Source organism: Cyrtonyx montezumae, unplaced genomic scaffold, assembly GCF_038088225.1.
Source record: "Cyrtonyx montezumae isolate F1298 unplaced genomic scaffold, pur_monq_1.0 scaffold_26, whole genome shotgun sequence".
NCBI lineage: Eukaryota > Metazoa > Chordata > Aves > Galliformes > Odontophoridae > Cyrtonyx > Cyrtonyx montezumae.
The window spans coordinates 2,205,087-2,215,559 of NW_027072003.1; the positions used below are offsets into that span (position 1 = coordinate 2,205,087).

Here is a 10,473-nt window from a genome sequence, read left to right on the forward strand (position 1 = left end):
GCTCTGACAGCCTCCAGAGGCTGATTAACAGTGCCAGGTGCTGTTTGTAGGACACCTACATAAGCAAAGCTCACAAATCTCACTACTTTTGGTGCTCCAGACACTGCTGGGTTCTCCAAGATGCAAACTGCTTCCAACGTGACATTTGTTTCTATTCTATTTGGGCAGAGCCAGGATATCTGTCTTTGACTGCAACGCCTGTAGCAGCATTATCTCTATCACAGCTCTCTGTGAGAAATGAAAAGGAAATGGAGCGATGCTTGTACTGTTGCTGAAGGCAGCTTTCACTTCCCTTTGGTTTAATGTCTATTAAAGTGGAAATGTATTGGTTTTATTGCCGTGAATTTGAAACTGTTCTAATAAAAATAACCAGCAGTACACGACTCTCAGAAGCTGTCCCGGTGCCCTCGTGTGTGCTCCAATGCTTTGCTGTGATTTCCTGGCTGGAACTCAGATCCAGGGCTGTCTGCACATCTATTGCTTGGCTGTGTGAGGAGGCACTGTCACTCAAGCACCTGACCCCAAGGGATTCTTGCCTTGAGGAAGGGTTGTTGCTGCACCCAGGGGTGTTAAAGCTGAAAACAGATTGCTGAAAGGGCAAGAGGGAAAACTGCTTTGAGAACATGCGAAAGGGTATTAGAAATGATGCAGTGAGAATCCTTGTTGTTGTTTGTTTTTTTCTTTTAGTGTAAAAGTCGTTCTGGCTGTTTTCTTCTCTGTGCTTTAACCATGAAGTTAGACTTATATTTTTGCATACATACTGTCAGATTGAAGGAAGGCAAGTCTGTCAGATGCAGCCATGAGAAATCATTGCAATAATTTTGCAGTGTCATTTGTTACTGTAAGGAGGAATAGTTCCTTTTTTATTTCTTTCCTAAGTGAAAGTGTTTCTGAATAGCAAAGCCAGCACAGATAACTTGTTCAGAACTTGGTGGTCCAAAGCTGTCTTGCATCTTCTTTCTCTGTTTTTTGTAGTTGTGCTGGGGCTTGGGGAATATCATTCTCACTCCAGAAGAGTACTGTGGATCACCCCTCTTGGTCCAGCTGTTGTAGAAGTGGTCTTGTATGTATCTAGGCTGAAGTGGGCATCTGCTTTACTGTGTTTGCACTCTGTATGGTCCTGCACTTGGACCATGCTGATTTTTCTGTTTATGTAGTGGTCTCCAGCTGCTGAACTGCCAACTGCTGAAGTGAACTTTCCGTAGTAGTTCCCTGCTTATCTCTATATTCTTAACTGTGGAATGGCACCGGGTGCTGCTCTTGGGGAAAGCTCCTGGCAAGGTCGATATGTGGTTTTAAGAACTGATTGGCACAGTTCAACACAACAGAGCCTTTCCCAACAATAGTTATTTATTCCTAAGAATAAATATGGTATGTAGGAATGTACAAGAGGATTTTAAAAGGGCAGGATGTGTGTAGCAGGTCTATGCCACTTGCCTCCAACACAAACAGAAGTGATACTTCCAGTTAATTCTAAGAAAAACAAAATTATCATAATGTGTAATTTAACTGTGTTGCTTTGTTCTGTTTTTGTTTTTAACCCTCTTCGGGTGTTGCTGGAAGCAAATATAAGCAGAAGAATGAATGTAAGATCTGTGCCAAGTGCACAGTGGCTCTGAGGCGTATCAGCAGGTTAATTCTTAACGGTCACAGTGGCAATTACTGAGTATAGACAAGGATTCAGGCTGAGCATAACAAGCCTGTTTTCACCTTTCTGTCTGTAGAGGATATCCTGGGTTTGTTACTTGCCAACATAAAGCAAGTATTTCCTTGGAGAACTGAAAGCATAAGTGCATCTCTGCAGATGTAGATGATATCAACAGGTAAATCTGTTCCGTTTCATGCTCTCCTTTAAAAGAGAAGAATATTTTTCATGATTACACATTTGCAGTCACTGAATTGCCAACAGCTCTGGTGAGATAACCCTCTGTGCAAGCCAAAGCAAATGGGAAGCAGCAATAAAATAAAGCTTTCAACAGTGGTTTAACATGTTTAACACTGTATTTAACGGGGCTTTGAAGCTCTCACTGCTGCACGGAGATGCAACTTCTCAGCTCTGAACTCCTTCTTATAACTCCTTGTTGATAAAAATAGCTTTACCGTGTCCTTTGTGTATACAGTGGATTTTTTCTCCTGGCTGCATCTGCAAAGACATGCTGAATGGTTCCTCACCCATGGGAGCATGGGACTTTTTAACTTAATTTCTGCCAGCCGTATTCATGCCTTCACTGCAGCCCTGCTGAGCTACCCACAGCGTGCTGGGATCAGCAGATGTTGCATTTACTCGAGCAGATGCAGGTCAAAATGTTTTCACCATCCTATTGTAGGTAATAGAGATCAGTCGCATTGTAGGTAATAGAGATGAGGGGCAGAGCTGCAACTGCCAATGGATTCTGTATGTTCTTTTGCTTTGTATGAGAGTCACTTGAAGCAGGTGGGAGCTAGCTCTCACTCTCAGTGGTTGGTGTAGTGCAATCATAGCTTGCCACTGAGTCAGCAGCTCTAAAGGAAAGGAAAGTTTTATTATTTTACATTTATTTTCATATTCTTGGGTCTGCACTTCTCACCTGTGCATGTTCAGCACACGATGGGACTCAGCCCACCCTGGTACTCCAGAGGGGCCAGCTGACCCGCGTGGGGACAGAGAGGTTTCTTTCTGAGCTTCGCTTTCCACTCCCCTACCAGAGAACAGTGTAGCAAGGCTGTTACGTGATACCACAGGCAAGAGGGGCTTACTCTGCTAGAGGACAGACAGGACAAGACTTGGAGTGAAGTAGAACAGTAGTGTAGATATGCAACTGCCCATGCTTAGTCCCAGCTGACTGCACAGTACAGCTAGGATATTTGAGACATCCAATATCACATATGTGGAAAAACACAACAGCTACTACGAGGGCTGCGAGGATATGTCACTGTAATTGAAATGTTTAATATTGAGAGCATGCACAGTCCAGATCTTAGTTCTTAGATGTATTTTGTTTTGGAGTAACTCTTTACACAGTACCTGAAGTTTATGAGCAAAGGCGCATGTGTACACAGTTTGTTCTTCTTCCCTAAAGTAAATTATAGTTGAGTACTAAATATAAACCTTCATTCCCATGATCCTGTGTCTGTGCGTGTCAGAATATCCAGTTGTTAAAGCAACTCTAGCGGTCCCTCTTCAGAATAAAACGTTGTGCACACCAGTTTGCAAACCTGTTATGAAATATGGTTTTATTAATGCTTGGCTGTGAGTGGAGAGGTACATTTCAGCCGTGTTCTGTTGGAAGCTTACATGTTACAGAGCTTCTGTGGCTTAGTGCAGTAGTTTGTCCTGACCTTCTCGTGAACACAGTCACTGTAATCAGTGTTACATTTACCACACTTGCAGCTTATGGCCACAGGGTAGGAATAGTAAGGGATGGTGTGATGAGGACAGCCCGGAATCAGTGCTGTTTGATACAACATCTCTTTATATGTGCACACGTTTTGGGACAGAGCACTTTTGAGTAGCAGCTTCTTGCCATTGCTGTCCTGCAAAGAGAAGAGAAACGTGTTGTTTCACTGAAGCCTGCATGAATGTCAGGTGTCTCCCTTTGATGTTTTCTCAAATGTGGAGAAAACAAAACCATTTCATGCTTACATTAGCTCTGAAATTTTCAGTGTACATCTGTTCAGATCTGTCACTTTGAATCTGTGTGTGACTGGAGCTCTACACCTCCAGTAATGCTCACCTTGACGTGGTTTTGACCAACCCCTGCTTGGCACAAGCTGCTCACAGCATTTTGTATTGCATATTTTCAACCTACTGGCAAGAGTGGAAATTAACAGTGTTGAATAATGAAGCTCAAACATGGAGTTTGGCATGCCCACGTGTGGAATATTCTGCACAGCTGGCTGTCACAACAGTATTTCATTGCCTTTTCCACCTGACTGACTGGCTGGACTGGCAGTTACTCAAGTAATTCTCATTGAGAATGTCTAAATGTAATTCATTTCTCACCTGAACCACCCTGAGCCCATAAATTGACCTCAGAAGCTCTGCAGCAACAGCAGTAGTACGTTGACAGTTGATCAAACAACTGTCAGCATGAGAAATTGGGAAAAAATAGAAGACTGTAACAGAAAGCTGGAAGCCAGGAGAGAAACTTCTGCTGGGACAGAAACCAACAGTAATGCTGAGGGACATTACTGGATGGAGACAAGCTGCTGGTGCAGAGTGCTGAGTCATCAGTAAGTACTCATGTGTCTGAAATGTGGTGGCTGACAGAGCAGTGCACGCATATACAGCATGAGCTCTTAGAGGAGCTGCAAAAGGAGTAAATATTATCAGTTCATCATCTCCATGCTAATAACCCTGTGCTGGCCTGTGCTGATTTTAGCACATCTTGAAATGCTGAGGAAACCTCAAAACATTAAGGAAAATCTGAGAGTGATGGCAGTGTTTGAAGGGAGGATGCTGACCCAGGTAACGCTCAGCGAGATCACCTGACAGCTCTCCCTGGTAAATCAGGTAGAAGAACAGAAAGTCGATACAGGATTTGAGCAATGAAGAATTAGAGGATGAGAACATAATTAGTGCCAGTTGAGATGGTGTTACATAAATAGGTCATGTCACACAAACCTGATTTCATTCTTGGGAGTGATTACAAATGTGGTTGTTACGGTAACTGCATGGACACAAGGTCCTCAGTTCCATCTGCCCAGAGCCCCACTGCCACGAGAGCTGGAGCTGCTGGGCAGTGAACGCTGGCAGTTCTCCACAATTTCTGTAGTGTGTTCATTCACTGTAACTGTTTTTACTCAGCCTCTGAGTGCACGCTGTTATCATCTCCACGGAGCTCAGGAGCCTTGGCATTTCTCACCCCTGCATTCCCAGTAAGCGAAGTAGGAATCATGACCATAATGTGACTTTTCTATGACAGACTCTATTAGCCCGAGTAAATTTTATACCTCTTTCCAGCAAGAATAGGAACTTCTGTTTTTTAGATGGCTGTTATGGAAATCACCTAAAAGAGAGTAATGTCCTGTACCCGTGTCATGCAAAATCCAGCGCAGATGGTGGTGTTGATGGCCAGGCAGTACGCGCACTCCCGTTTCTCCACGTGGATTGTGTACTCTGAAGGAGCACAAACTGACGCTGTTTGACCAAAAGTCAGGCCAAAGAGGAGAGACATCACAAGGAAGGGACTCATGCTAGATAGGAGGGGGAAAAAACAGAAAAAAACCAGATGTGTCCTCCTGTCCTTTCCTCAGAATCTGACAAGAACAGTTCTGATGGACACAAGGTAGAAGCAATGTCAACTTTTTCAGCCATGGCGTCACAAATTCTTTCTCATCTCAGAAATCTAACTGAAACAGTACTGAGCACTGAACAGAACAAGGACAAACCACTCAAAAAGAACATACACTGTATTCATCTTTTTCCCACTGAATTATGTTACGTAGAACTTTTCACTAATGAGTGATGGAGTGCTGATGCAGAGAAATAATAGTAGGTTTTCCTGTCCTTTCCTGATAAAGGTTTTGAAAGTGTGACATATATGAGACAACACGAGCTCTAGAATGAACCAAAGTTGCAAAAATAATCTCACTAGTTTAAAATAGTTTTCTAAAGAAAGCATCTTAGCAGTGTTCAAGAGAGAATAAGAAATAGTTGTGCATATCAGACATACCCCTGTAATCTTTATGCTCAAGCTGGCTTAAAGGCATGATGAAATGGGAACACTGCCAAGAATTAAATAACAGATTCAAGCAAATTGCAATAAAGAACATCAGCAAAGAGTTCAAATCAATGAATCCACACTTAATCCATCTGTTGCACTGACCTCGTTTCCCAGGCCTGCTCAGGAGCCCCTAAAACAAAGCTCTGCTTAGCTCCAGGACAAGTTCAGGGTGCACTCTCTATCCTCCAAACTACAAATTCTACACGACAGTATCTACAAAGATCTGGACATCACCCTCTAGTCTCTTCATCTGTCATTTTCCTATAACAAAAACCATTCATTACACAGTCCAGTTTCCCCTGTGGCTGCAATAGTACAAGTCTGGAAAGACCAACCTCTTGTCTGCTGAATTCTTCCCTATTACAGGAGCCTGATTCTGCCTTGAGCTGGGAGAGGCAGTGATCTAGCACAAACTCCGTGTGCTTTATACACTCCAGGCTAATTCCAGGCTGATCTTACTGTTTATATAATTGCATCTGAATTGCTGCTTTCTTATCACAGAGCCATCTATTGAAAATTCATACTAAACCACAAAGCAAATGTGATAGGAAAAAACGTGTCCATAATATCCTAACCTGGAAACTGGAGCTGGAAATCTAATTATGTTAACAGTCAGTCTTTCTGTTGGGCTTTTACACTAACCACTGCTTTTAAAAAGTTGGTATTGATTAATTTGCTTCATAGGACAGCAGTGCTGTGACAGCCAAGCTAGCGTGGAGGTGGAGTCATCCAGAATCACATCTAATTCTGCCCTTCTGTTTTTTAGAGAGCTGAAGTCTGGTGCATTCAGTATGTCCATTACCAGGCAGGCACAAATGAGAGATGCAGTGCTATACCCATAAAATAAATCTCAAATCAAAGCGACTTTTTGCATCACAGTGTGGTCAGCATAAGCCTCATTTATTTAATCCCCTCCAATAAAAAAAAAGCACATTACTGAACCTACTGAACAAAGACTGATGTAATAATTCACTGAAATACTCATTGATGGGGTTTCACTTGGAGATAGCACTGAGAAGCAGCACAGTGAGAAGCAGAATGTTGTAGCAATATCATTGAAACTAAAGTATCTGGTGACCGTGGGGAAACATTCCTGGTTATGGTTTTGAGAAATACCAGAGGAGCAAAGTGAAGAAGGGATGGAGTCAGTACACACAGCTTGCTCTGAGCTAGCACAGAGCCACTGCAGCCTACAGGTGACAGTGGTTCGGACTGCTGCATGCAACTTGGTCTCCTAAGCCAATTTTCTATGGGATTGTTTGTATAATGTAATTAAGTTCTCGATTGCTTAGGATTAGCCAAATATTTTCTGTTTCGATGGAGTCTTTAATTTTGGGTTAACTTCTACCATAACTTCACAGCAATTAAGGACCTTGTGGACATCAGCATAGTATTGATTGTATGCTCAGTAGCATCTGTCCAGCTAGACTTAACAACAGAATATATAAGATATTTAGCAGTTTCAATGAGGCTGAATGAGTATAGACATACAGAGACGTGGATAATGATATATAAATGCACATCTGCATTATGTATATATTTATGTAGGTTTGGTTGTATAAAGCTTCAATCATAGGAACAGATTTCACAGTGATTTAAAAGCACGGCTTCAGGTGGACGGAGCTATTCTGTACACACTGATCTCACAGAAAGCATCACACATCGAGGTGTGAAGTGTCTTCAACGTATCCTAAATACGTACAACTAACTTACATCTTGAAATGCTGAGGAAACCTCAAAACATTAAGGAAAATCTGAGAGTGATGGCAGTGTTTGAAGGGAGGATGCTGACCCAGGTAGCGCTCAGCGAGATCACCTGACAGCTCTCCCTGGTAAATCAGGTAGAAGAACAGAAAGTCGATACAGGATTTGAGCAGTGAAGAATTAGAGGATGAGAACATAATTAGTGCCAGATGAGATGGTGTTACATAAATAGGTCATGTCACACAAACCTGATTTCATTCTTGGGAGTGATTACAAATGTGGTTGTTACGGTAACTGCATGGACACAAGGTCCTCAGTTCCATCTGCCCAGAGCCCCACTGCCACGAGAGCTGGAGCTGCTGGGCAGTGAACGCTGGCAGTTCTCCACAATTTCTGTAGTGTGTTCATTCACTGTAGCTGTTTTTACTCAGCCTCTGAGTGCACGCTGTTATCATCTCCACGGAGCTCAGGAGCCTTGGCATTTTGGAGATATCGGACCCATGTGTTAATGGGGATATCTGAGCAGGTATGAAGAATGGGCATTATTTTGGTCAGAAGCACAGTGAATTACTCTGAGTGGACTAATGGGACTGCTGCTCCACGTACTCACATTGGCACCGTACTAACATGGATACAGAGAACCTCTCTCCCAGTGCCCCTCCCATGGCACCCACTCAGCCCACATAGAGCTGTGCTGAGTGTCACCAGAGGGACAGAGAAAGTCCCGTTTCTTCAGCAACTTACACAAACTGTTAAGCTGGTAGGAAAACCTTTCCCAGATTGCTCTGATTGACCACAGACTCCTCTCACTAGTGAGCTCTCTGCACTGGGAATGAGATCTCAGTGCTTTATGGGAACAGCAGGACAACATGGCAGCACAACAAAGCACTGTGCGATAACCTATGAGCACAGAAAGCTTCCTTCCTACAGGCTGCTAAAATTCATAGTTCAGTACTGATGCTTATGGATCCCTTTCTTTGCTTGCCCCCCTGCTGACCTGCAGACTATTCAGAGATGCAAAGTTTTAATGTGCTTTCACAGCCATCAGCTCTGTAGCTGTGTTCTGGAACAGCCACTTACACTTTAAATTATTTATCTTTAACCTTTCTCTTAACTAAACCCTCCTATTCAGTCGCATCACTTATTTTACACTTTCATTAAGTGAAAGACAGTATGCTCATGTTCTGTAAGAAATGCTGTGAGTGATCTCTGTAAATGGAATTGAGGAAGCATAAAGTACTGGGTTTGTTATCTAGGGATGTCTACAGAGAGCTAGAGAAACTCAGCTCATGCTGTGTAAAATCAGAACAGGATTCTCTGTCACTGTCCTATGCCCAAAGTAAAAGTAAGAACAGTGGAGATAAGTTGCCATGAGTCTTTCCTAGTCCTGTTGGTAGCACAACACGAGAGCGGGTTAGAGTAAATAGAGCAGAATCAGCTCATCTTAATTCCACTGCAGACAGGCACACAGTACTGCAGACATTAAAACTGAAACACGTCCATCTTTCCAGACCGCAGAAAATCAGAAGCCATGCTGATTTCAAACACACGGAACAACAAAAGACAAAACTGATCAGATTTTTGGAAGATTACTGTTCTGGTGTTATTTCCAACCCCATCATATGCAGGCCTCCTTAACCTGCCGCCGTTGTGGTGTTTTTTGCCATCAGGTTTTGCATTTAAACAGGCTGTGGCTGTTGCATTTTCAAAGCTGATCTGTCTATTGCCAGTCTCTCTGAGCCAGCTTGAAATACAGCTCTTATCTTTCAAATTAGTAAATTCACAGATGACCGTTCTTTCCTTTCCTAGGATTAGCTGCATCATTTCCTGTCAAGCACAGATTAAAAGGGCATCTCTCTTCTTTGCATGTGATATGACAACAATTTCCTCTTATGGTCTTAAAATGCTTCATGGTCCTATTGGTTGTTGTGGCTTGTATGATAGACTGCTTTGGTTATGTTTCATTGGGGAGTGCTGGATATGTCAGTTCCTGTTATTCTGAGATAAACAGTGTGTACACACAGGACAAAACTGAAGAACAACAGCACAGACAGCTGTCAGTTTCTCATGGCTGTAGTGCCCTCCTGATTTGAGTGGCAATATGAGAGGCAGGCAGTAGGTAACCCAGATCTTCATATGGAGACTTGATACTGTGCAAGAGCACTTCATTTTCTTTTTTCCAGATTAAAATTTAAGTTAGTGTGTTAGCTCAGTGTGAACATTGGTTTAAGTTTCTGTCTCTCTTAACAAAATAAAATCCTTCAATAGATAAGGACCAAAAAGGCTCTAGAAAGTCAGACATTAACACTGAGATTTGCACTGTGTTTTTGCTCTTAGAGTCCTTTAATCTCTTTATGATCTTCAATCCTTTTGGTTTAGAAATTCAGTTGTCAAACGGAGTGAGTCTTAAAAGATTTGTTTGGATTCTCTGCATTCTCTTTTGCACTCTCCGCACTTTCAGCTGCACAAAAGGAATGAAATACAAGTTTTGCTACCTATTCCAGGAAGTTTTGTTAGTGTTTCTAAGATGTCTTGTTATTCTTGGGCTCTGAAGCAGGTTGTTTGTTGTTTTTTTATAGTTATGAAACCAAGATTACTTAGGGATTAATGCAAAAACAGATATTATTCTACACTTAACTAGCAGAAGCTATTAATGCTTAGGAAAGCTGCCTGATGATTTATATCTGTGCTCTAATAAATAAAGCAGCATCACACTGTGATTTCAAGATTAACAATTTAATGACATCTTAACACTGTGCTTATAATCTTAAAATACGTGTACATATTTCTAATGATGCAGAGATCATTTTAAACTGATATAATTCTATTGAAAACAGAATTCTGAAGTTTCAAAACTATTCTAACATACCAAGTCATTGCTACAGGCAACAGAACACTCTGAAAGAAGAAAATGCAAGACAACGCTGAGTGAAAATGCTGCACATCAGCAGCTGCAGCATTTCATTTACTAAATAATGCAATTTTGTGAACTGTGTACCAAGAGAGCAAATTTAAAAGAACATAACTGAAATTCTTAAAAACTGTCATTTCTAGTTAGCAAGTA

At 42.0% G+C, this 10,473-nt stretch overlaps 1 protein-coding gene across 1 annotated transcript; it reads right to left on the reverse strand.

The window, feature by feature from the left end:
- Positions 1–3,241: 3,241 nt before the first annotated feature.
- TSHB (thyroid stimulating hormone subunit beta) lies at positions 3,242–5,174 on the reverse strand. Its single transcript, XM_065740340.1, has 2 exons — positions 5,013–5,174; positions 3,242–3,513 (listed from the first exon to the last, which is right to left on the reverse strand). The coding sequence occupies exons 1-2, from the start codon at positions 5,172–5,174 to the stop codon at positions 3,271–3,273; spliced, it is 405 nt and encodes a 134-aa protein (XP_065596412.1). The 3' UTR covers positions 3,242–3,270.
- Positions 5,175–10,473: the final 5,299 nt, after the last annotated feature.

Excerpts from the sequence above, each read along its gene's own strand:
- TSHB (XM_065740340.1), bottom strand. The coding sequence starts at position 5,174 with ATGAGTCCCTTCCTTGTGATGTCTCTCCTCTTTGGCCTGACTTTTGGT. Across the intron at positions 3,514-5,012 it reads CTGGATTTTGCATGACACGG|GACAGCAATGGCAAGAAGCT; the intron begins GTACAGGACATT and ends TTCTCTTTGCAG.